Source organism: Sus scrofa, chromosome 12 (assembly GCF_000003025.6).
Source record: "Sus scrofa isolate TJ Tabasco breed Duroc chromosome 12, Sscrofa11.1, whole genome shotgun sequence".
Taxonomy (NCBI): domain Eukaryota; kingdom Metazoa; phylum Chordata; class Mammalia; order Artiodactyla; family Suidae; genus Sus; species Sus scrofa.
The window spans coordinates 40,898,527-40,925,137 of record NC_010454.4 but is presented as its reverse complement, the minus strand read 5'-3'; the positions used below and the strand labels follow the sequence as shown (position 1 = coordinate 40,925,137).

General features: G+C 50.7%; 1 protein-coding gene across 2 annotated transcripts in view; it reads right to left on the bottom strand.

Moving 5' to 3' along the window:
* The window catches only part of LOC100627824 (acid-sensing ion channel 2), a 56,305-nt gene that overhangs the window by 18,968 nt on the left and 10,726 nt on the right, over window positions 1-26,611 (bottom strand). The window contains exon 3 of one of the 2 annotated variants that reach the window (XM_021067440.1): window positions 23,948-25,246. The exons of the other annotated variant lie outside the window; for it this stretch is intronic. Coding sequence (XP_020923099.1) covers window positions 25,082-25,246 — 165 coding nt within the window. The 3' untranslated portion in view covers window positions 23,948-25,081. Of the gene's footprint in view, window positions 1-23,947; window positions 25,247-26,611 lie in introns of those variants that run through there. 2 annotated transcript variants of the gene reach the window in all.

Below are 26,611 nucleotides of genomic sequence, written 5' to 3'. Positions count from 1 at the left end.
GCGGGAGGCAGCTGGGTGCTGAGGAGACAGGTGGGAGCTGAGATACTGGAACCCTTGGCTGCCAAGAGCGGGGAGGATGTGACAGAGGCGTCAGCGGCCCCTGGACATTTCTTCCTCTTGGGCTCCCAGCTGGACCATGTGGCCCAGCCCCTCTGTGCCAGAGTGGGGCCCTGGGCTGGAGTTTTCTGCTCAGCAGAGTGTGAAGGCAGGAGAAGTGGGTCAGCTCTGGACTGGCACACCCGAGAGCTGGTGTGTGTCTCCTCTGCTGTCTCGTGGCGGGACGCGGAGGACCTGGGGGAGGACAGGAGGCCCTGGGGACAGGCAGAGCCCCTCCACGGGGAGAACCTTGGCCCCAGACCATCATAAGGACAGTGGTTCCCAAAGCACTGGCCAGACAGCGGCAATGAGAGCCAGCAATGAAGTTCGCTGTGGTTACAGCCTAGCCAGGGAGACATGGGGCTCAGGGTTAGAGCTGCCAGCCACCCCCAAACCCCAGACAAACATGCAGAAGGCAGCCCACTGCCCTACACCCAACAGTAGGCTGCAGCTGGGACTCGGTGCCCCACATCCTCAGGTAAGCGGGCCATACAGCCGGCACCCAGAGGTGGGAGCCTTCTGGGTGGGTGAACATGTTGAGGTGGGGGGGAGGGCGCCCAGGAGGGCACAGTTCACCCCTCCCCCCATACCTCGGTCTGTGCATCTCTCCCATCCAGCTGTTCCTGAGCTGCATCCTTTATACTTAACCAATGATGGTAAGGAAAGTGCTCCCCTGAGTTCTGTGAGCCACTCGAGCAACGTAGCAAAGCCAAACAAGGAATGGGGGGAACCCCAATTTCCAGCTGGTCAGACGTACGAGAGGCCAGGACTTGGGATGCAAAGTGGGGGACAGCTGGGACGCAGCCCTTAACCCAGCAGGCGGGGGTCCAGCATTTCTCTGGTAGTTAGTGTCAGAACTGAATTGAATGGAAGGACACCCAGCTGGGGTCCGGGGACTGGGAGACTGGTTGGTGCAAGACAAAACCCCAGACGCTGGGTGTCGGTGTGTGATGGAGAAGCACATCAAAGAGGGGTCAGAATCAGGGCTTCTCCGATTCCAAATGAGGCCTGACTATCACAGGATCTCAGCTTCCCAGTCTCCTTATCTCCCATCTCTCTGTCTCACTGAGTCGGTCTCTAACTCCCAGGTCTGCTTATCTCTCTTTAGCTTCATTCTGAACTCCGTAAAGACAAAAAGAGAGAGAGAGAGAGAGAGATGGAGAAAGAGAGAGAGATGATTGCTGAGGCTCCCCTCCAGCTGGAACCATCTCGAATTTGCTCTGAGCCAACCGAACTGCCAGGGCCAGCCAGCGTGGGTCCCCAGAGCCAGCAGTTTCAGTTTGGTTGGGAATGCAACCCCCTTTTTCTCTCCAGACCGTGAAACTCACCCCCTTCCCAAACCAGTCATATAGCAACCAATCTCACTCCACAAATAAGCAGCTAGAATCAAGAAGAAAGATATTGGGGGGGGGGGGCAGAGACCCTTCTCAGCCTGGATACATTCCTTCCCCTCCCAGGGGTCAGCCAGGCACCTCTGCCTCCTCTGCTCTTTCTCTACCTAGACGAGGCTAACGGCTCCAAGGAGGAGTCAGATGTCACCTGTGTCCTCCAGGTGATGGGACAGCAGGAATCCAGAACGAATGCAGGAAGCTGTCCCATTCAAGGAAAGGAGCAGGCTGAAGGAGGAAGGGCGGGGTGTGCAAAGTGCAGCCTCGAGGCTCTACAAGCTCAGAGGGGGTCTTGTGCTGAGCATCCCAGGCTTTGGGCAAAGGAGACCAGCCACCCTAGATCCACATTCCGGCTGCCTCCTTCTAGCTGTGTGACCATGGGGAAGCTACGCAACCTCTCTGAACCTCGGATTTCTTTAGAAAGGGTTATAGTTAGATACTAGCTCACAGGGTGGTTGTAAGAATTAAATGAAGGAGGGCCCCAGGCAGGAAGTGCACACTGAGCCATGAACGGATCCTACAAAGAAGAGGATCAGCAACACACTGTATGCCTCACGCACTGCCTCACACTTGTACACGTTTAGTAAATGTTCCAGAGAGAACAGAAGAAAGAGAGAAGGAGGGAAAGAAGGAAATGAATGGAAAGAGGCTCAGACTGTGGCTGTGAGTTCATGAAAACCATCCCAACTGTTGGAGTCGGTGCAGGGGTGAGGGGTAGAGTCACTCAGTCTGATCAAAGCACCCCCTGCAAGGACCATCCCTCATCCCTAGCCACAAGCCCAGTTCTCTAGCTCCCAGGGACCCCTGGCCCGGGGAGCCTCATGGGCCCTGGCAGCAGCAGGGGGGTGCTGGCCTTGTAAGGGAGCCAGGGGGATGCTCAGCCTCTTTCGGCCTCCTCTGTGATGGCCAATGGTCACATACGGCATGCCAGCCGCTGTCGCTGCAAAGCACACGCTGTCAATGCCATTAGCAGAGGAAGGGCTTGCTTGTGCATTGCAGGACCTCAGACAAGTCACTTCCCCTCTCAGAGCCTCAGTTTCCTCACTGGTAAATGGGAGGGGTGGATAATAGTCCCTGCCTGGCGACCTCCCAGGAGTGGGGTAATTCCAGCGCTAGAACTGAGGGCCAGATAACAGGTTATTACTCAGAGCACCCGGAGCCCTCTGGACGGAGCATGTACCTGATGCCCTGCAGAAGCAAAAGGGTCAGAGTTGGCTTCTTTCTTGTCTTTTGTTTATTTTCTTTTTAGGGCGGCACCCGTGGCATATGGAAGTTCCCAGGCTAGGGGTTGAATCAGAGCTACAGCTGCCGGCCTACACCACAGTCATGACTACATCAGATCCGAGCCGCATCTGTGACCTACGCTGCCACTTGCAGCAACACCCGAACCTTAACCCACCAATCAAAGCCAGAGATCAAACCAGCATCTTCATGGACACTATGTTGGATTCTTAACTCGCTGAGCCAGAATGGGAACCCTGGCTTCTTTCTAGTTTTGCTGAAAGCGAGAGCTGGGGGTGGGAATGTGTCAGCAGAGAGAGTGGTCTGGGGATTCACTGGTACTTCCTGGGGAGCTTTGGCTGGGAACCTGTTCTAACAGGTTCCTGATTAATCTGGGATGGGTAATTCCCAAAAGTTTGCTCTGGAGTGTTAAAAGGTTCTTGGCTGGGTGGGAATATCACTACTTACTGTACATCCTACCAGAGATTCACAATACATGTCAGCCACAGTAAAGGTGCTGATAAGTCCTGCAGTAAAGGCATGGAGGCAGTTCTGTTTCACCCAGATTTTCCTCAAGTTTCCTTGGCCACAAAGCCCTTCTATTGAACACCTATACTGAATACTTAAAACAGGGCATACTAGTACCCAGCCAAAGCAACACTCACCTTTTCTGGACCCACCCCCCGGCCCCCACCTCCAGATCAATGCTTCCTTGAAATCTAGAAGATGGGTTACGAGAGAACCAAGTGCAGAATGAAGGCTAACACTAGCTGTCACCTTCCAGACACACCATTTCCTGCCTCCTAAGGGGGCCTGAGGAGCTGAGAGCGCTGCAAGTAACAAGGCAGCTGGCCCAGGGCAGCAGGAAGCTCTGTCATCCAATAGCCAGGTGGGCCCAGCTGGGTGATAATAAAGCCACTGTAGGAATTTGCACCTTGTCATTTTGAGGGTGGCTCTGCACCCTGCAGGCTGTCTATGGGGTTGGGTGATTCAGTCATTCGCACATTGTAAAAGGACCAAATTAGAGACCTGAGGAAAACGGACCGATCTACCTGAGCCTCTCCGCTTCTTTCCAAGGTAGAATCCGTTGGGGACAGTCATTGCTACCTGTGACTACATCCAGCAAAGCTCCATTAAACCCTTCCTCCGGGCAGGCTCTGAAGATAATGCAGGGATGAATTAGATTCAACCACTGCCCTCCCAGGGGCTCACAGCTTGCGTGGAGATGGACGTGCAAACCCTTACGAAACTGGATAACTGCAGTGGGAGGTAGGAGCCAGGGCTCAACGGAGCCTGGAGAGACCAGAGCCTAGACCTGCCTCTTCCCAAAGCAACGCCCATGTCCTAAGCATCAACTCTGTCCCGGATGCTGCAGGGAACAGACAAGAAAGACACAGTCCCCATCCGAAAAATGCCTTTGGCCTCTGGGATGCTTTTGTGTCTATTCGTGTCCTCAAACAGAGTGAACAATTACCTCTAAACTTTGGAAGTCCCTCCATGGTGACTGTCACTCCACAATGAACTTGCTAGAATGCTTGTTTTCCCAGCAGGACGCAAGCTCCGGGAGGGCCAGGGACTGTATTACTGGTTATTACCTGTATAACAAGTGCATGCATGAGAACTGCCCAGCAGATGGTAGATGTTTAATAACTGCTTTACGAGGAGATCCTGTCATAGGTCAGTGGTTAACAAATCTGACTAGCATCCATGAGGACGCAGGTTCAATCCCTGGCCTCGATCATGGGGTTGCAGATCTGGCGTTGCCGTGAGCTGTAGGTCGCCGACGCGGCTCAGATCCCAAGTTGCTGTGGCTGGGGCATGGGCCTGCAGCTACAGCTCCGATTTGACCCCTCGCCTGGGAACCTCCATATGCCGTGTGTGTGGCCCTAAAAAGAAAAAAACAAACAAACGAAATGAATGCTTTATGGAATAAAGAGATGGGTGTCAGCGGAAGAGATGCTTACAAATCAATATGTCCTAAGGCCAATCTGATGCACATGCTAGGAGAAGAAAAAGTGCCAAGATGTTCCACGGAGGGAGAACATGGACCCAATGGGGGGAGATGGGGAGAAGGGAGATGCCAGGAAAGCCTCAGGGGAGGAAGTTGCATTGAATCAGATGTAAGGAGATGAGCAGACTTTGAACAAGCGCACAGAAGGCGCAGGATGAGCAGAGCTGAGGAGCCAGTGGGGAAAGAGAGCCTTCAGGAAAGAGTGGATTGCATGTGTGAGCAGGATTTAGGGCATGGATTCGGAAGCTTTGGAAGCTGAGCCTGGAAACCCAGGCAGTGGGGAAGGGGCAGTGGGGACCGCTCCTTGAAGAGAGCCCAGCAGTGATGTGCTGAGAGCGGAGTTTTGGACCCGGCCTCGTACCCATGCTAAATAATAGGGGTGGGAGGGAGAGAAGCTGGGGAGGGACCACTGCTTAGAGACATCCATTCTGAGTCAGTCGTCCTTTCCAGAAATAAATCGCCAGCCCCACCCCCCACCCCCACCCCTGGCTCTACTGTCTCACACTGATAGAGCTCCCTCCCCTTTGAACATCAGGACCTATAAATAGCCACAGAAAGGTCTCTGCCCCCAGCTCAGCCACCAGGACCCGAGCTCGGCCAGCTCTGACTCAGCGCAGCCTGGTCATCCTGTGTCCCTGGGGGTCCAGCCAGCCTGTGGGCCTCTGACAGCACAGGCAGTGGTCAGCAGGAACTGCTAGCCAGTGGCAACTCCCTGAGCCTGAATTCTATCGCTAGATCTCGTAGAAATATGTCATACTCTCCCCCCTCCAAAAAAAAACAAGGGAGAAATGCTTCCGTCTGTGGCCCTGTATGCCTTTCCCATGAAAGGACCACTGCTCAACGGGACCAGGTGAAGACAAAGCCCCTCGAGCATCTGGAAATGAGTGTCGGAGAATCTGAGTGCCAGCCCTTGGCTGAATTACCTTGGCTCCAGCTTCTCCTCTCCTCTCTCGATGGATTTAGGCCCCCTGGCTCTCCAGCGGGGTCATCTGGGAACTTTCGTGCCAACTGTGGATGCTGTTCTGGAATGTGAAGTACCCCATTCTGCACCCCAAAAGCCTGAGGCTGGGGGGCAGTCTCTGAGGAAGGAGGAGCCTCATACTTTCTGTAGGGGGGCAGGCATCATAAGCCAGGTGAGGAATGGCACATCTGGTCCACCTCTGTGGAGATCCTGACTGTGCAACATGCCAGAGCGTGACTTTGGAAAAAAGCCCCTTAACTTCCTTGAACTTGACTTTCCTCTCCGCGAAGCAGGAGTCGCCCTGCCTGCCCTGCTGCTGTGCACAGATGATGAGCGTGCCCATGGATGTTCTCTATAAACTCCGAGGGCTCCAGGAAAAGCAGTCAAGCCTTCCCCACCCATCCTGGAAGCCCAGCCTCACTGGCCTCGTTAGCTGGGTGGGGGCCCTCGGGAACCCTAGAAACACAGGGTTTCTAGACCCAGGCCCCAATCTAAGCCATCAGGGGCCTGATGGGGGCCACCCCAATTTAATACCTGCCTCCCTGTTTCATTGACAGAATGAACTGAGATCACTTACATGAAGGGAAAAGAGAATAATACAAATGCGCTTCCTTGCAAAACAGAAACAGACTCACAGACAGAAACCAAACTTACGGTTACCAAAGCGGGGAGGGGAGAGGGGGGATAAATTAGGAGTATGGGGTGAACAGATAGACAGCACTACACGTAACACAGAACCTACAAGGGAAAAGGCTCTAAAGCTGTACCCCTGAAACGAGGACCATATTGTATGTAAATTCACTGGAGTTTAACAAGCGTAATATTTGTTTGTTTATATTTATTTATTGATTTATTTATTTTGTCTTTTTGCCTTTTCTAGGCCGCTCCCATGGCATATGGAGGTTCCCAGGCTAGGGGTCGAATCGGAGCTGTAGCCACCGGCCTACACCACAGCCACAGCAGTGCCAGATCCGAGCTGCGTCTGCAACCTACACTACGGCTCACAGCAACGCTGGATCCTTAACCCAGTGAGCAAGGCCAGGGATCAAACCCACAACCTCATGGTTCCTAGCCGGATTCATTAACCACTGCACCACGAGGGGAACTCCAAAGTGTAATTTTTTAAAAACGGAGAAGAGAACTGCCAAATCGTTACGACATTATATGCCAGACCCTGGGCTGAGCATCCATTATCTGATGTAATTAAATGTTCATGCTAACTCTATCACATACATCACATATATGATATATATATATATGTATTATATATGTGACATAAATGTGTATGTGAGATATAGAGATATTAAATAGAGATACTGGAGTTCCCGTCATGGCACAGTGGTTAATGAATCCAACTAGGAACCATGAGGTTGCGGGTTCGATCCCTGCCCTTGCTCAGTGGGTTAACGATCCGGCGTTGCCGTGAGCTCTGGTGTAGGTCACAGACGCGGCTCGGATCTTGCGTTGCTGTGGCTCTGGCGTAGGCTGGCAGCCAGGGCTCCTATTTGACCCCTAGCCTGGGAACCTCCATATGCCGCGGGAGCGGCCCAAGAAATGGCAAAAAGACAATAAATAAATAAATAAATAAATAGAGATACTGATATAGGTTTCTCAGTTTAAAGGCAACAAGAGGACACGAATTCAAGGCTCTGTCTCTAAGGATCTTGCTTTTCTCTCGGTGGTTTTCTACTCTTCCTGGTGCAGGAGAGAAGAATCTCTCCGAAGAGATGGGGCGATGCCATGGTCATGCTCAGAAACGGTTAGTTCTTCCCCCTCCCTGCTCCTAAAGAAGATCCTGCTGGGAGCAGCCTTTGCCTGGGAATCCCCAGACCCCTGAGAGCGAGCCCTGGAGGCCCAGCCCTGTTGGCTGCAACCAAATATCCATCTATGCCACAGGGAGCAACTCTGGCTCTGGGCTGTGGGACAGAAGCCGGGGAGGCTGACGCCCACACGCATGGCCACAGGCCAGGGGACCAGAAGTGCCAGTGAGCCTGGTGCCCACCTGGTTTGGGGAGCCTCGCAAGGCCTGGCATCAGCAAGGGAAGCTGCTTCCACGAGGCGGCCAATGGAACCCACAGCCTCCCGGGTCTCATCATGCTCCCCAAGGGCCACCTGCTGTGTGCCAAGGGCTAGCTCATGACACCCACACTTATCTACATCTGAGGACAAACCTTTGATCCAGAGGGGATTCACCCCAATTTACCAATAAATCAGGACTAGGAGTTCTCCCTCTCTCTTTTTTCTTTTTTCTTTTTTTTTTTTTTTTTTTTTTTTTTTTTTGGCTTTTTAGGGCCACACCTGCAGCATAGAGAAGTTGCCAGGCTAGGGGCTGAATCGGAGCTATAGATGCTGGCCGACAGCACAGCCACAGCAACGCCAGATCCGAGCCACGTCTGTGACCTGCACCGCAGCTCACGGCAACACCAGATCCTTAACCCACTGAGTGAGGCCAGGGATCAAACCCTCATCCTCATGGATACTAGTCAGACCGGTTACCGCTGAGCCACGCTGAGAACTCCCAAACCAGGAGTTCTCAACCAGAGACAATTCTGCCCCACAGGAGACAGTGACACTGTGCAATGTCTGGAGATATTTCCAGCGGTCAAAACTTGGCCGGAGGAGAGAGGTATTACTTCTGCTTTTATTTTTCCTTTTTACAGCCGCACTTGCAGCATATGGAAGTTCCCAGGCTAGGGGTCAAATGGGAGCTGTATCTGTGACCCATGCCACAGCCCACAGCAACACCAGCCCACAGCAAGGCCAGGGATCGAACCCGCATCCTCACAGAGACAACATCAGGTCCTTAACCCACTGAGCCATGACGGGAACTCCGGGAGAGGTACTAGGGGACAGAAATACAGCTAAACATCCTCTGATGGGCAGGACAGCCCCCAACACAAACAAGTAACAGGCTCTAAATATCAGTAGTGCCAAGATTGAGAAGCTCCGAGATCACTGAGCCTCAGAGCAATTTACCAAGTTCACGCAGCTGGTGGGTGCTAGAATCAGCTTCTAGGAGCTGACCCTCTGATTCTGAAGCCAATGCTCCTTCTTTATATCTGTGATGGGGAGACTCACCGCAGCTAAGGTCAAGGAAACTGATGATGGACAGGCCTGCCCTTCTTCCAGCAGACAGAGTCCAGAGCACCCCAGGCTCCATCTGAAAGGCCTCCTGGAAGCCGGGATCGACCTGAAGCTTCCTAGGATGCAGCTGTAGTTGGCGCCAGAGGTGGGATTTGCAAATGAAGATATATTTCCAGTTGGGATTTTAGAAGCGGTCCGTTCCTCCTGTGACCCGCCCAGCCCCACTCCCCGGCCAGCATCGGTCCCCAAGTGCCAATGGCCTGAAGGAGGGCCTCCAGATCCAAAAAAGGCCCTGTCCAGCCATGTCATCAAATCGGACACTCTCATCAGATCCCTAGGGGCAGGTTAGACAGCTGTGACATCCTCCGAGACAGGTAATCGAGGTCACAGCATGAGCCACAGAAACCGCACAAGGAGGGAAAGAGAAACAGGCAGGTGAGCGCTGCCATGGTAGAGATGGCACCGTCATGAAAGCTGAGAGGTGGACCTGCCCTGAGCCCCGTGATGAGACACGGGGAGGTTCTCAGTCAGCGAGTGACCTGACCCTTTTCTCAGTGTCCGCTGGAACCATGTGCCCCAGAAGCCACGTCTTTATTCACCACCGTCCCAAGATGAATTCAGTCGGACCCCAGCAAGGAAGGCTTGCTTCTGACCACTCTGATGGGCAGCCAGGCATTCCTGAGAAAGGGCAGCTGAACGCCCAGCTCCCATCCTTACTCTGAACCCCAGTACCCCCACCCCACGCCCGGGCAAAACCTTCTGGAGCCCCAGTCTATACCCTTCACTCTGACCAAAAGATTAGCACCCCGAACTTGGCAATCGCAATCTACTGGACAGCTCTAGCCAACCACAGGCATCCCGGAGAGACTGGGAAGCCCCACAGTGAAGTCCAAGACCCCACAGATAAGCTTATCAGGGCTCGGAAGCCAAATGGGATACGTTGCCCAAGATAAAGGTTCTTCCTGCTGGGGAAGTTGGAAAGCCCTCAATGCCTAATTCTAAGAGCAAAACCTTACAACTTCAAGTCCTGGCCAGCAGAGCCTCGGCCTGGCTGCTCTAAGCTAAGAACGCTCTTGCACGGCCAAGCAGTCACATGGCCAAGCAGGACTGCCCACTGGCCACCGAACACTGCGAGCAGGAGGAACACGGCGGGCACAGACGGTGAGCTGCAGACACAACGTGGCTAAGGACCAAGGCTCGGGCTCGCGTCTCTGTGGAAGAAGACCAACCAGCAAGCCAGCTTCCCAGGCTGTTGCCTCTCTTGCTGGTAGTTGTTCACCTTGGCTAAGCATTCGAATTGATCGGGTGAGCTTTGAAAAATCCTGATGTCCAGCCTTCAACCCAGACACCTCTGACTTGGAACCTAGACATCGGCATGTTTTAAAGCTCCGCAGGAAATTCCACTGTGCGGCCAAGGTGAATCACAGGCCTAAATCTCCCCTTAATGCCTTAATACTTCTTAGTATGTGATGCGGATGTTTTTCACAGCCTGAAATAGTATTTCCATGCCACAGTCAGTAATTCACACCAAAGGACGTGAGCGCCACGAAGGAATGATTAAAACGATAAGAACCCAATAAAGGCCTGACTTGTTTATTTAATTTGCTTTTTAGGGCCACACTCATGCCATATGGAAGTTCCCAGGCTAGAGGTCAAGTCAGAGCTACAGCTGCCAGCCTACCCCAAAGCCACAGCAACGCCAGATCCCAGCTACAGCTGCGAGCTACACCACAGCTCGCCGCAATGCCAGATCCTTAACCCACTCAGCAAGGCCAGGGATCAAACCCGCATCCTCATGGATCCCAGTCAGGTTCATTACCACTGAGCCACGACAGGAACTCCACGACTCTTATTTTTTTTTTTTTTTTTTTAATATTTCTTTGGGCCGCTCCCACGGCATATGGAGGTTCCCTGGCTAGGGGTCTAATCGGAGCTGTAGCCACCAGCCTACGCCAGAGCCACAGCAACGCAGGATCCGAGCCGCGTCTGCAACCTACACCACAGCTCACGGCAATGCCGGATCGTTAACCCACTGAGCAAGGGCAGGGACCGAACCCGCAACCTCATGGTTCCCAGTCGGATTCGTTAACCTCTGCGCCACGACGGGAACTCCTCTTATTTTTTTAAATAGCAACAATAACAAGACAATTACACAGAAAGCATGCCTTTGCAACATCTTTCTTCGCTAAACTGTCCTCAACCAGGATGCTGCCAAACATGATTCTTAAGAAAGCAAAATGTAGAGTTCCCTTGTGGCTCAGTGGGTTAAGGATCCAGCGTTGTCACTGCTGGGGCGCAAGTTTGATCCCTGGTCTGGGAACTTCCACATGCTGTGGGCATGGCCCAAGCTTTTTTTTCTTTAAAGTAAAAATGACCATGTCACTCAGAACCCTCAAGAGCTCCCCAACCTACAACATTTGGGGTCCCTCACAGCCAGTGAAGGACCAACTCTGCAGCATTCTCTCCTGCTCCTGACTCTATCCAAGCTTATATTTTATAGGTAATCTCACTGGCACAGTTTCCAGGCCCTGCGATGTACTCACTGCTCCTTTTATTCCTCTTGAGGGCCTCACTAAAATACCATATGATCCAGGAATCCCACTCCTGGGCATGTGTCCAGATGATAAGTCAAAAAGATATATGCATCCCTATAGTCCCTGCAGCACTATTCACAATAGCCAAGACATGGAAACAACCTAAATGTCTGTTGATGAGTGGATTAAGAAGATATGGTACATACACACAGTGGAATACTACTCAGCCATAAAAAAGAACAAAATAATGCCATTTGCAGCAACATGGATGCAACTAGAGATTCTCATACTAAGTGAAGTTAAGTCAAAAAGAGAAAGACAAATACTATATGATATCACCCATATGTAGAATCTAAAATAGGGCACCAATGAACCTACCTACAGAACAGATTAACAGACTTAGAGAACAGACTCGTGGTTGCCGAGAAGGAGGGCGAGGAAGTGGGATGGATGGAGAGTTTGGGGTTGGCTTAAGCAAACTATTACATTTAGAATAGATAAGCAATGAGGTCCTACTGCACAGCACAGGGAACTATATCCAGTCTCTTGGGATGGACCATGATGGAAGCCACTATGAGAAAAAGAATGTATATCTATGTATGACTGGGTCATTACACTGCACAGCAGAAATTGACATAACACTGTAAATCAACTATACTCTACTAAAAATCTTAAAAATTAAAAAATGACACAAAATGCTACCTCCTTCATGAAGCCATCCTAGTCCCCCCAAGTTGGAATAAATCACCCCCTCCTCCACCCCCACCCTCTATGCACAGTATAGATAATTCTCTCGTGATGGTTCTAACTAAAAGTCTATGTTAATGTATCCGCATCCCTCTAAAAAATATGAGGTTCTACTGAGAATAGGGGATATGCTTATCCATCCTGTGGCAAAATGAATGACCGAATGAATGAATGAATGAATAGCCAACAGCAGGTTGAAGGAACTACACGGCATGGATATTTGCTTGGTCTTCCACCACTGACACCTTGGTCACTGCATGCTGTTTGGCGTGAGATGCTCTCCCAGCAAACAGCTGAAATTACGTTTTCCCAGGAAGGTAGCTTTAAATCCATCAAGCAAAATCATCATTACCCATGTTCTGTGTTATTCCTCTGGGCTCATTACCATGCCAGACCACTAGCAGCCCTGGGCAGGCAAGGCAGACAGCAGACTGTGGGGAGCAAACGCCGCCCCGGTGTGTGGAACATCAGCCGAGGGGTGCAGGTTTGGGGACACAGCTATGGGGCCAAGGGTTCATGGGGACAGTGGTGCTTGGGTTCACTGGGTGCTTCTCCCCTCTGGAAGACCCCACCCTGCTCTACTCCCTTTGCACCCAGAAGCCCCTCCGTCCAGGCTCAAAGCCAGAGAGCTGTGGGATTATCCAGTTATCCAGGCACATGCAGGCTGGAGGAAGAATTCAGAGTTGCCTCCACTGCCCCATGGCCATTCTGCCCCCTTCCAACAGAAGCTCTTCATGCACTGCCTGGGAAGGCGGAATAGGGGAATGAACGGGACCAGGAACCTAGAGACTTTGGCAATTTCTTTCATCTCGTGCACCTCAGTCCTCATAACACAATATGAGGAGGAAGGGTACCTCCCTCATCACATCCCTGGGAGGATGCAGTGCAGTCCTGGCAGGTGCCTCCAGGACCACCTGATATAGCAAGTGCTCAGCAAATGATGCACTCTCCTCATTTATCCAGGTAGTTTAATTAAACGGAACGCATACATGAGACTCCTTCCCTTTCCCACCCCAGCTCCTCTGGTCCCACTGAAGAGTGATGCTGCGTGAATTCCCCAGAGGCAGGTACAAGGCAGCACAAGCATTGGGCGTCTCCTAGGGAGGCTCCAGGGAACTGAGGCGATACCAAGAGTCAGGCCAAATAATTAGGCTCCCTGCAGTTGGCATTTTACGATCTGCCTTATGCCATGTGGTCCATGTTGTCACAGACATGCTTCCCAAACCTTCGTGCCTGCTCCCTCTGCCCCAGGCCTGCCCAGGACCAGGGAGAACCATGTCTAAAAGATGAGCATCCCCATATAGGATATCAGAGGATCAGGAAGGAGTCTGTGGCTGCCTTGACGACGGCTACATAGAGTCCTACCAACCTGCCTTCTCCCCTCCCACCCAGTTATCAGGGCAGTTATCACACCAACTCTATCCTCTGGAAACTGGTAATTAAAGGACAAGAATATGCATTTATCCCGCCTTCACAGGAGGAACTCCAGTTGATCTCCAGTTGATGAAAGCTCTTCTTTACAAAAGAATGTCAGCCAATAAATGTCAAAAGAATTGAGACATCACAGTGTCGCAAACTCTAATGAAACTGCTAACACAGGTTCAAATAGTACGGTAAATCGAACATTTACAGGGTACCAAAATATCATCCCGTGGATGACAGCGGATGCTTTGATGATGGGAGATGAGGCAATGGAGAGACCCAGCATGGCTCCCTTAACCAAGGGATCAAAACTAGCATCGCTAAGAGTGGGACATCTCAAAGTCAGCCCCTCCTGCTATAAAGCAAAACCAAGTACACACAGCTTCATCCATGGAGTTCTCCTGCCAAAAACATTAACCTGAATCTCATCAGCTCTTTCAATCCAACCCAAGTTCATAAGAAATACAGAGGAGGGAGGAGCAGGTTAAGGGAAACCACAAGGAACTAGGCAGACAGATTCATAGCGTGGGATAATTGTTCAGAGCTGCTTTGTATGGGTCTGTTTTCTTCCAAAAGTCAATAATAAAGGAAGTGTGAATAGCAGCATTATCCATCATAGTCAAAAAATGGAAAGAGCTCAAACGTCCATCCACTGATGAAAAGATAAATAAAATGTAACATATCCATGTAATGGAATATTTGGGGGAATAAAAGAAAAATGAAGTGCTGATCCAGGCTACAACATGGGTGGACCTTGAAAACATTATAACTAAAGAAGTCTGTCACACATACACACACACACACACACACACACACACACACATAGTGTGTGACTGCATTAGTAGAAAAGGTTCAGAATGAACAAATCTATAGAGACACAAAGTAGCATAGTGACTACCTGAAACTAGATTGATGGAGTTTGGGCGACATAGGGGGCGGGGCAGTGACAGGATACAGTCTCTTTGGGGTGATGAAAAGGTTCTATAATTCACAACACTGTGAATGCACTAAGTCTACTGACTTTTACGCTTTAGACTTTTTTCTTTTTTTTAGGGCCGCACCCACGGCATGTGGAGTTTCTCAGGCCAGGTGTCAGCAGCGATAGCCTACACCACAGCCACAGCCATGTGGAATCCGAGCCACATCTGCAACCTACACCACAGCTCACGGCAACACCAGATCCTTAACCCACGGAGCGAGGCCAGGGATGGAACCCACATTCTCATGGATACTAACTGGGTTCATAAACTGCTGAGCCACAATGGGAACTCCCCGACTTTTACATTTTATATGGGTAAATTGTAGGGTATAAGAACTGTATATCCATGTTTACGAATCTATCTCTGTTCTGTCAATAGGTTCATTGGGCCATGGTTTAGATTCCACATATGAGTGATATCATATGGTATTTGTCTTTCTCTTTCTGAGTTACTTCACCTAGTATGAGAATCTCTAGTTGCATCCATGTTGCTGCAAATGGCATTATTTTGTTCTTTTTTATGGCTGATTCATTCATCAATGGACATTTAAGTTGCTTCCATGGTCATGAAGAACAGACCTGTGGTTACCAAGGGGGAGAGGGGAGGGAGTAGGATGGACTGGGAGTTTGGAGTTAGGACATGCAAACTATTACATTTAGAATGGATAAGAATGAGGTCCTACTGCATAGCACAGGGAATGATATCCCATCTCTTGCGATAAAATACAATGGAAGATAACAGGAGAAAAAGAATGTATACATGTATATGACTGAGTCACTTTGCTGTACACCAGAAATTGGCACATTATAAATTGACTATAATTTAAAAAAAGGAAAAAAGAGGAGTGTATATCAATAAAGTTACTGTAAAAAAAAAACTATATGTGTGTGTTATGCTGCAAGGGAGTATTTTGATTAAAGAGACAGAATAACAAAATGCAAAGCATGCATCTTGATTAGTCATCAATGAATCCTGAATTTTTTTAAGTTAGCAAGCTCTAAAATGTTTGGGGAACAATTGAGGAAATTTGAATAAGAGTGGAAGGCAGCCTGGCAGCAGCCAGAGCCACAGCAGCGGGGAGAGGCAAGAAGGCAGCCCCTAGGGACTGGGCTCTTGTGAGGAGGCATCCACGCAGAGCGGCAGTCTGGAGGGTCTCCATTCACGAGAATGGAGCAAATAAGTAAATGAGACCATGCACGTAAATAAGTTACCCCTGTCCCCTGGGAGGGTGCAGAGCAGAGAGAGCCTAGTAGCACTGAGCACACCTAGCACCCAGATCTGGGTACTAAATAGCATTTCCCACTCAAAGGAACCAGGATTCGCTAGAGAAATAGCTAGTTACAGGACTGGGGCGGTGGGGTGGGGAGGTGAACTTCTAGCTGGGCCAGAAACTTTAAAAGTGCTCAAGGGATTCCGGGAAATGTCAAAAGGACACAAATGTCAGCTCGAAGGGGTTCCAAAGGCGGGAGAGTTTGAGTTTTCAAATAAATAATGATATCGACAAATGATAACCCATTGAACAAAACAGACATTGGAATCTACTCTGATATAAATAACTAAACTAATAAAAAGGGGAAAGAGAAAGCTCTTCTGTCTTTCAGAAAACCAGCTACTAAATGTCGACGGAAAGATGGAATTAGACAATCCCCATTCGGCAAAGCATCATTGTCATAATTCAGGCAAGAAACATCAGTGGACGATAAAACCAGAGGGTAAAAGAGGGATGAGAAGAGTGGGGGTTACATGGTCTCAGAGCATCTCCCTGGAAAAACCATGTTCATCAAGTGACAGAAGTTCACACGTTAGGTATCAGGACAAATAAATATCGTGGGCCTCCAGATAGACGCACTGAGAAGATTCTTGCATCCTTTCTGTGAAATTCAGCCCAAAAGTCATTATCTGCATCTAATCAAGACGGAACATCAGGAGTTCCCATCGTGGCACAGTGGTTAACGAATCCGACTAGGAACCACGAGGTTGCGGGTTCGGTCCCTGCCCTTGCTCAGTGGGTTAAGGATGCAGCGTTGCCGTGAGCTGTGGTGTAGGTTGCAAGATGCAGCTCGGCTCCAGCGTTGCTGTGGCTCTGGCGTAGGCCAGTGGCTACAGCTCCGATTCGACCCCTAGCCTGGGAACCTCCATATGCCACGGGAGCGGCCCAAGAAATAGCAAAACAAAGACCAAAAAAAAAAAAAAAAAAAGACAGAACATCAGACAAACCCACACTGAAAATCATTCCACAAAATGACTGGCCTTGAATTCTAAAAAAAATGTCAAGGTCATGAAAGTCAGGCAGAAACCAAGAAGTAGTTCCCAAATAAAGGAGATTCTGGAGGTTGGACAACAAAAAGCTCCTGGGATGGGATCCTTCGGCCAAAGACGACTTCGCTGGGACCACAGGAGAAAGGCTACAGAGGAAGCCTCTGCTCTAGTCTTACAATATGTATATGTTTAAAATTGCATCAAAAGGAACAAAGAAAAAACAAGTATACATATCATGTCCTTTGGGAAGACTCTGGAACCCACTGTTGCCTGGTGCAGAATTTGGTCGTTTCCCAACGTCATCTGTTTACTGCTCAGCCTCCCCTCCAGGCTGGGAGCACCTTGACCTCCCGAACTGGGCCTTGTTCATTTCCATTTCTTTAGCACTTAGCCCAGAGCTCAGGCAGCACTCCGAAGATGACTGTTGAACCAAGGAGCCGAGCAATTCATGACCCTGAGCTTGGCCCGCCTATCCCTGGATGGGCTGACTGTTGGTAAATTCCTCCAGACAGGAGGCTGAAATACGCTGCTCTACAAAGCCAGAGCATCTGTCCGCCCCACAGCAACGGGCTCTGTGTCCTGGAACAGCATCCTGCTTCTCAGGGGTACGTTGCCTGAGACCACAGGCTCCAAAGGGGCAGCCTTCTTGCCTCACTGTTTCAGGGAGAAGGAGGGGCCCCGTTTGCTTCATCCCAGCCCATCGTGGCAGCCCTGATGGCACGCGGCTCACTTGTGATTCATGGGAATGTCACTGGAGCTCCCAGAGGTTTGCAGCCATAATTCAGCATTTGTTAATAGCCACTTAGAATGTCCCTGAAATAGCTGACAGGCCCAGGGGGAGAAAGGTGTTCTGCTAAGAAATCATTCCAGGAAGGCAGAAGCAGCCTTGGCCCCAAACTCTCGAAGACACGGTTAGGTCCAGTTTATGGGGACACTTCTCTCTCACCGGCTGCTGCCTCACACTCCATAAAGAGGGGGATGGACACCTCTCAGGGCCACCAGGGAGAAAGCAGGACCTGAAATTCCCTACATCACCGTGGTGGTCAGGCTAAAACCTCTTCCCCATCGCTCCTGCTCCAGAAAAAGGCCCCTCAATTTCCATATCTGGTGGGAAAGGAGAAAACGAAAAGAGAAGGCAGTCTAGACCATCCCAAGAGAAAGCTCCCAGTTCTACGAATAGAAATGGGGAAACAGGAGCTCCCCCTGTGGCGCACTGGGATCAGCAGCATCTTGGGGTGCAGGTTCAATCCCCGGCCAGGTGCAGTGGGTTAAGGATCCGGTGTGGCTGCAGCTGCGGCTTAGGTTGCAACTCCAGCTTGGATCTGATCCCTGGCCTGGGAACTTCCTATGTCATGGGGTGACCAAAAAAGAAAAAAAGAAAGAAAGAAAGAGGTTAGCAGAGAAATACAGTGCTGACTTACAAGCCCAAAGTTCAATGTTGTTGTGGATGAAGACGGCAAGAGGGACAGGGGGAGCACAAACTTACAGAGGCTGAGGTCCTCCTGGGCCACATCGTTGTAAATTAATGTACCCCAAATCGAACTGAATATCTGGTCTAAGGTCATCTCACTGGCATATGAGTACAGAGTTTGAAAAGAGAGAGTCTCACGCCGGAGCCCCAGCTCTCGGCAGCAGTGCTAGGAGGTCCCTGCCAATGTGGCAATCAGAGAACACGTGGGCTGGACGTTCAAATTCAAGTCACTGATTCAGAGGCAGAAGTTGAAGCTCTCCGCACCCAGTTCCTTCAGCCTAACTGTTTCTGATAAAGTTATCGTGTCTGCCACCCAGAGTCAGATTTAAAATGGGGAAGTGAGAATTCCTGCTGTGGCTCAGCAGGTTAAGAACCCAACATAGTGTCAGTGAGGATGCAGGTTCGATCCCTGGCCTCCCTCAGTGGGTTAAGGATCCAGCTTTGTGTCAGTAAAAGAGGCGACTCGGACCCGGTGGTGCCATGGCTGTGGGCCAGCAGCTACAGCTCTGATTTGACCCCTAGCCCAGGAATTTCCATATGCCACATATGCAGCCCTAAAAAAAAAAAAGAATAAAATAAAATAGGGACATAGAGGCAGAAGGAGCCAGCAAGGCAGAATCCATTCATATCTGACAGCAGATGCTCATCTCCTAATGTCAGACCACCCCAGGTGGCAATTTGGAGAGATAGCAAGTGTCACCCTGGCGAGAAGAGACTTCTCAATCTTCCCGAAGAGGGTGCTATGGAATTGCTTGGCCCGTCCACCTGTGCGTGCCTGAGCCCAGAGACGGGGCAGGAGAGAGCAAAGGACCTGAGGCAGATCTGCAGGGCTGGGAGGTCAAGAGGAACACAGGCATAGGTCCAGCTTTTAGAATTGCAGCGCTTGCGGCGGGCAGAGACCATGGCAGTGGGATGCAAAACCCACCTTCCCCTAAAAAGGGAACGGTGAACTCACAAAGTTGATGCGCAAGGCCCCAGGTGTGCCACCAGCAAGGCCAGCGACACCAAGATGCGTGTCATCAGCCCAGAACCCACCTGCACGTTCATCAGGGAAACCAGTCTGGGATGGAACCAGTCATGTGACTGCATCTGTGCTGCTCTTCCGTCTCTAAGGCTGGAACTCCAGCTGGAAGATCTTATTCTGGAAAACTGGAATAGTCTCTTACAGCATAGAACCCTCATCCGGCCTCCAGACACAGAGCTGGGCTGCCTCTGCCTCGTCTCTGTTTACCTGCAAAAGGTGAGGGGCGCAGGTGTGCGCTACAGGGCTAGCAGGAGAGCTGAGCGCCACGGCTTCAAGTCGGGGCTTCCGCAGCAGCCCATTTTCCTGTGCCAGTGTGGCTCTGATAACTGCCAGGCTCCTGGCTCCCAGGGAAGGATACAGATAAATTGAGGGACCTTCCGCCTAAACTTCAGATCCTTTGGGCTGGAGACTTACTGAGGAATAACGAGACTTCGCTCAGCTCAGCCCTTCACAAATAAGCTTGCTGTCTTCAAAGAGAACCTCCAAAGGGCATCAGAAAGCATGACCTCTGATCCTCAAAGTGCCACTTTCTTGATGAGAGACCTGGCATCCATCCCTAATCTTCTCCGAGCCTTCGCTGTGTTCAACGAAGAAACCAATACACGGTTACCTAGGCTGCTTTCAGAGTTCCTGGGAGGACCAAAGAGCATCTGACAAAGACAGCCTGGAGGACCTAGAACCCGAGTACCTGGTTCAAATTCCACTTCCAACAATTCTCAGCTAAGTCATGTCAGGCTTGTCATTTTAAGCTTCCTGAGCCTCTGTTTGTTCCATATCAAAAAACAGAGTCACAATACTTCATATTTCATAGGGCTGCTGCGGAGTCTGAATGGGTTACTCCAGATAAAGAGCACCTGAAATATATCTGAGCATGCTCTCAGAAACCATTAGCAATTATGAACAGGTTTTTGCTTTTTTGTTTGTTTGTTTGTTTGTTTTAGGGCTGCACATGTGGCCTACGGAGGTTCCCAGGCTAGGGCCACTGCTACAGTAACACAGGATCTGAGCCTCGTCTGCGACCTACCCCACAGCTCACGGCAATGCTGGATCCTGAACCCGCCGAGCGATGCCAGGGATCGAACCCGCCTCCTCATGGATCCTAGTCAGGTTCGTTAACCGCTGAGGCACGAAGGGAACTCCTATTAACAGGTTTAATCAAATGGAAGGGATTCCATTTTTTGACATCCTTGGGGTGTCTACTGTAGCTTCTAGCAGGAGCTGGGTGCCTGGCTTGATTGAAGCCTCATCTCCATACTCTTGGGATTTGCTGCTGTCGATACAGATTTTCAAAAACATCCTTCACTCTCAGATGCCGTGTCTATGTTTTTATCACCAGCTCATCTTAGTAATAAGAAAAGCAACAGCAGCAACAAAATACTGACCCTCTACATCTGTCAGAGGCAAAAAAAAGTTTCACCTGTACTATTTCACTCAACAGCTGTACCCCATCCTACGCAGTAAGTACCAGTATGATTGTGACTTCATAGGCGACGAAACTGAGGGCGAGTTAAGTCATATGCACAAGGTCATGATTAAAATCAATTCACTTCTGACACCGACCGCGTGGCTTTTCCCCTCACACCAAGCCATTCTGACACTGACTACCCAGAGTTAGCGCAGACCCCGTAGATTAAAGGTTCAGTCCCACAAGACTGGCCCCCATTTCAGACACTAATCTCAAGGCCAAGCCACCTGTTCCTCTGGCCAACTGCCTATATCCCAGGGTCCCCGTGACCCCCTCCTCGGGTGTGATAATTGGCTAGATGGCTCACAGAACTTAGGAAGCGTTTTGTTACTATTGCTGGGTTATTAGAAAGGACACAGCTCAGGAACAGCCACTGGAAGAGGTGCTTGGGGCAAGGTCTAGGGTAAGGGGCACAGAGCTTCCACGCCTCCTTTGGGTATGTGGCCTCCCCGCACCTCCACCTGGTCACCCACCCAGACCTTCTCCACAGCCCTTCATTCAGAGGTTCTTATGCAGAGGTTCCATTCTAGAGGCAAGATGGACTCAGTTGTCCATGGCTGGTGGTGATTAACTCAATGTCCAGCCCTCTGTAATCACGTGGTTGGTGGCAACCAGCCCCCATCCTGACACCATCCGGGGGCCCATCAGCAGTCACCTCCTTATCGGAAATGACTCAAATGCACTTACCTACGAAACGGAGATGGACTCGCAGACAGAGAGGACAGACTTGTGGCTGCCAAGGGGGGCGGGGGAGGGATGGAGTGGGAGTGTGAGGTTAGCAGATGCAAACTATCATACAGAGGACGGATAAACAACCAAGTCCTACCGGAGAGCACAGGAAACTATATCCAGTATCCTGGGATATGGAAAAGAATATGCCTAAAAAGATTGGATACACACACACAGACACACACACACGTGTCTGAGCATGCACACAAACACACGTGTGTGTGTGTCTGTGTGTGTGGAGCCGGATCGCTTTGCTATACAGCAGAAATTAACACACCATGGTAGTAGTTCTCTTGTGGCACAGCAGGTTAAGGATCCAGCCTTGTCACTGCAGTGGCTTGGGTTCAATCCCTGGCCCTGGAACTTTGGCATGCCGCAGGTGCAACCCAAAAAACCCCCCAAAACAAACACACACACACACACACACACACACGAAATAACACATCATTGTAAATCAGCTATCCCTCAATAAAAAATAACATTTTTAAAATCAACACAATTTAACTATATAAAAAGAGTCACTTCTTAGCATAAACTCAGGGCTGCTTGAAAGGGCCTCGTTAGCATAACAGGAGATGATTCTTTCACCCAATCCCTCAGGAAATTCCAAGAGCTTTTCAAACTCTTGTACCAGGAACCAAGGATGAAGACCACATACACATTTCTTATTAATCAAAAAAAAAATCAGTTACGCAAGGCTGGAATGTACACCTGTCTGATACTGAATTCCATGACCGGCTCAACGATCTCATTCTGTAATCAGCTCTGGGGCCACAGCCTCTAGTTCCCTCCACGCCTGCTATAATGCCCTGGAGCTCCTGGGCAGGACGTTCTCCCAGCCAGATCAGTCTTCTTCCCAGTCCCTATAACTGGGTCTCTCTCTAGCCCCACCCACCCCAGAGTGACCTCCCCTAACCCCTGTACCCCTTAGCCTCGCCAGCCCTCATTAGGAACCAGCCCAGGTCCAAGCGCATCCAAGATTTGCTCTCTAGGACTGAAGCGCTTCAAATTTATGACCGATTCCTTGGGGAGTGGCTTCTCAAGGAGCTGCATACCTCCTTTGGGGAGGGTAGGTCATTTAACAGCCACTCCACGCCCTGGCAACCACCACCCACACGCATCCTGCACTCTCTCTGGATGAGCTGAGGATCTTCTGTCTCCAAGGATTCTCTGGCAGCACCAGTCTTATTCCCTGCTTCAGAAATGCTCGGCCTCAAGGCTACAAGGTGTTGGGAGACAGGGTGGTTCTGCAGGCTGGCGGTGCTGGCTTGCATCTTATTATCGGTTCCCTCCAATGCCATCCATCAATGGCCCTCACCTCTGCCCCCCAAGTATATGTTCCAAAAGGAAATAAATCAAAGATGCTCAGAGCTGGAAGGAACTATAGAGGTCGTTACAACCAACTCTTTACCTGACATTGATCCACCCCCGCAGCATCGCCAATAAGCAGCTGTGTGGCCTCAGCTAGATCTGATGACAGGGCACAAGGGCTCCCAGGCTGGCTTGTTCCGAACAGCTGAACGACTGCCCACTCCACCCCCCATGGGTGCCAGCGCTGCCCTCTGGCCTCGTGCAGAGAAAGTTTCATCCCCCACCTCTCCTGCAAAAACTTTCCTTTTCTTCTTTAGGGCCCCGCCCTCGGCAAATGGAATTTCCAAGGCTAGGAGTCACATCAGAGCTGTAGCTGCAGGCCTACACCACAGCCACAGCAGTGCAGGATCTGAGCCACATCTGCGACCTACAGCACAGTTTACAGCAACTCCAGATCCGTAAGCCACTGAGCGAGGCGAGAGATTAAACCTGCATCCTCACGGATACTAGTCAGGCTCATTACCGCTGAGCCACGATAGGAACTCCGTGCAAAGACCTTTTCGTGTGTGAAGACGGCAATCACCCTGCCGCGAGTCACCCACTTCCCTTTTCAGGCTAAATAGTCTCAGTTCGTCCCTGGGCTCCTCATCACTCATGGTTTCTGTGACATATGAGGAGCATCACCCCTGGTCAGCCTACATCTCTCACTTGCCTCCTGCTTTATAGATGAGCCCCAGCCACTGCCAACATCAAAGGCAGTCACCTCCTCCCCGTGGCGTGAAGCCAGACGGAGGCCCATCCAGGAAGAAATGGCAGGGGCAGTGGCTGGGAGGAGAGTGCGAAAAGGATGCTTCCAGAGAAGGCAGGTGCTGGTCAAGGTATGAGCTAGAATGTGAGTAGCCAGGGCGGGTGGGGTGGGGGGTGGGAGGCACAGCAGCTGGGAAAATAGCTCAGCTATTCCTAGCTCAGCTCTCAGGACATGGGCAACTTGGGCAAGGACTTTTGTGGGATTGAAAAAAGCGCCAGGAGTTCCCATCGTGGCGCAGTGGTTAACGAATCCGACTAGGAACCAGGAGGTTGCGGGTTCGGTCCCTGCCCTTGCTCAGTGGGTTAAGGATCCGGCGTTGCCGTGAGCTGTGGTGTAGGTCACAGACGTGGCTCGGATCCCGCGTTGCTGTGGCTCTGGTGTAGGCCAGCAGCTACAGCTCCGATTCGACCCCTAGCCTGGGAACCTCCATATGCCGTGGGAGCGGCCCAAAGAAATAGAAAAAAGACCAAAAAAAACAAAAAAAGAAAAAAGCGCCAAAGAGGAACAAACCAGCTGAGCCTGGAAGAGAACATCTTAATCCGAGAGCTGCTCATCTGAACTATGAAAAGTCTCCCTTGGACATCGTCTCCAGCCCCAGGGGAGGGCACACCCAGAAAGAGTGAGGCGTCTAAGATCTTTGAAACAGGTTATTTCCTTCTTCCTAAGCCAGACATAGGTCCATATGCCTGGCTCCATGGTATCAAACAGAGAGAGAAACTAAAACGAATTCATACACAGGTTGAGTTCCCCAGGAGAGCCTGAGATGGGGTCTCTCATCCAGGTGATTTGTTGGGGGACTGATCTGGGGCAAAGCCTAGAAGGGAGTGAGGCACGCAGGATAGGGCAGGGAGAAAAGGGAAGCAAAGACGTGGTTTAGGGAGAAGCCTGGCTCAGCCTGATCCCATGGGAAGCTCTGGAGTATAAACTATACCACAATTTGTCGGCTCTTGAGGCAAGACGCCTGGCATTTGGACTCCCGCATCTGTCAGCCGCAGGCTCCTGGCTGCCCCCAGGCTGTGGGGAGGTGCATAACTTCTCAGGTATCTCCGGGAGAGGCAGGACCCACCAACGAAGGACGCAAGGGCATCCTCCTTGTTCTCAGGGCAGATGTGAGCTGTGATCAGGAGCTGTAGCCCCAGCAGCAGGAAAGAGAGTCTGGATGGAACAGCCACAGCCTCTTTCACAGACGGCCTTGCTACTTTGTACACCGACACCCTGCCCCACTCACAACTGCAGGACCAGCACGACGGAAATTCCAACTGAGGAACTGAGGCCAGACACACAGGGCTCAAGGACAGAGTTTGGACAGTAGGGTTCTATGCCTTCCTCATCCCACTACAGCCCCTCAGTGTATCAGGGTATTTTTGCTTCCACCCTGCAGCTCTGTCTACATAACACAAACAGATAGATAAGTAAATAGAGCTGGTTACAAAATAACATCAACTCCCTGCCCCCAAGCATAAGTTGAAGTTGTAGTTTCAGCGAACAAATGGGAGATCAGAAAATAAATTTTGTCTGTGTTCTACTGCAGGTCCTTGGGCATCACGAGTTCAACCCTTCTTGTTAGAAGTTAAGAAACTGAGGCCCATAGACGCCGGTCACCTTGCCCAGGTTGGGCCAGTCCCTCCACAGCAGTCAATAAACCCTTGGCTAAAACGCTCCTTCTGTCCTTTAGGGTTTCTTTCTCCTGAGCATAAATTTCCATGGCCAGTGAAGTAATCAATAGAGGATGGACCTGAGTCATGAGAAAATAAGCGGAGAGATGCTTTAGCATCCAAAGGATGATACTTTCCAGAATGCTGTTCCCAAAATAAAGCCCATCTTGATAAACAAGCTCCTGTCACAGGCTTCCAGCAATCGCCAAGCCCTGTCTGTACAGACTGGTTTTAAATCTGTGGTGTGGAACTTCAAATGTGCAGGGGTGATGGAGGCCCTTGTTTCAGGTTGCAATAGATCATGGGTCAAGCAGCCCTGCGGGCCAAGTCTGATGTGGCCACTTGGCTCCATCAAACGTAAACACTCAGACAGAAGAGACAACACGCAGCGCCCTTTAGCTGTCTCTGCACCGAGGGGGCATATTTTTGTTCTGATGGAGAAAATGGGACACTTGGTACCCTGCTCCTTGGGAACAACACCTCTGACAGCAAACTTGGTCCTAACAGCTACCAATTCAAGAAAAGAAAGAAAGAAAGAAGCTACCAATTCAGTCATTGGGGATTTTTTGTTTGTCTGTTTGTTTGTTTTCATCTTTTTAGGGCTGCAGCCACAACAGATGGAGGTTTCCAGGCAAATCAGAGCTGAAGCCACTGGCCTACACCACAGCCACAGCAACGCAGGATCCAAGCAGCGTCTGCGGTCTATACCACAGCTCAAGGCAACACCGGATCCTTAACCCACTGAGCGAGGCCAGGGATGGAACCTGCAACCTCATGGTTCCTAGTCATGCTGCTCCATGATGGGAACTCCCACTGGGGAATTTTTTGATGGGATTCCATAACAGATTTGATTCTAGAAATCCATAGCAAACCAGGATTCAGAAAAGTTATAGAAAAGTGTCTAGAATTCACCTCTTCATTACAGGAAGGGCTTTCAGTCAAGGGGAAAAGGGAGCGACTACAGAGAAGGGGTTGGGGGGGAGGACAAATTCCCAATTCCGTAAGCTTGTAGATGTCTTCCTTTGGCAGTTTCAGAAGCCTAAGAACTTCCAGGGACAGAGGTGCAGACACATGACATCTGGGCATGAGCTCGTGGCTGGCTGCTCCCTCAGGGTATCTCTGCAAGTAGATAGTGCGGGTCACTAGGCGAGGCAGCCCCAGGCAGTGTCCTGGCCCTGCATCCCATCAAAGAGAGGTCCACCCATCCCTAAAAGCTTTACCTCCCGGGAGCCAAGACCTAACATTCTGCAAACTAGATGAGCCCAACCAGACGCTGGTACCAGGAGCCATTCTGACATAGAGCTTAGGAACTTCCCAGGTGGGGGAGAGTCGGGGTCTACACCCATGGGCCACAGCTCTCATGGTCATGAGGGGTTGGGCCCCATCCAGGAACAGGGTCAGGCCTCAGTCAGAAGATCTAATTGGGTGTCGACAGACCCATCTCT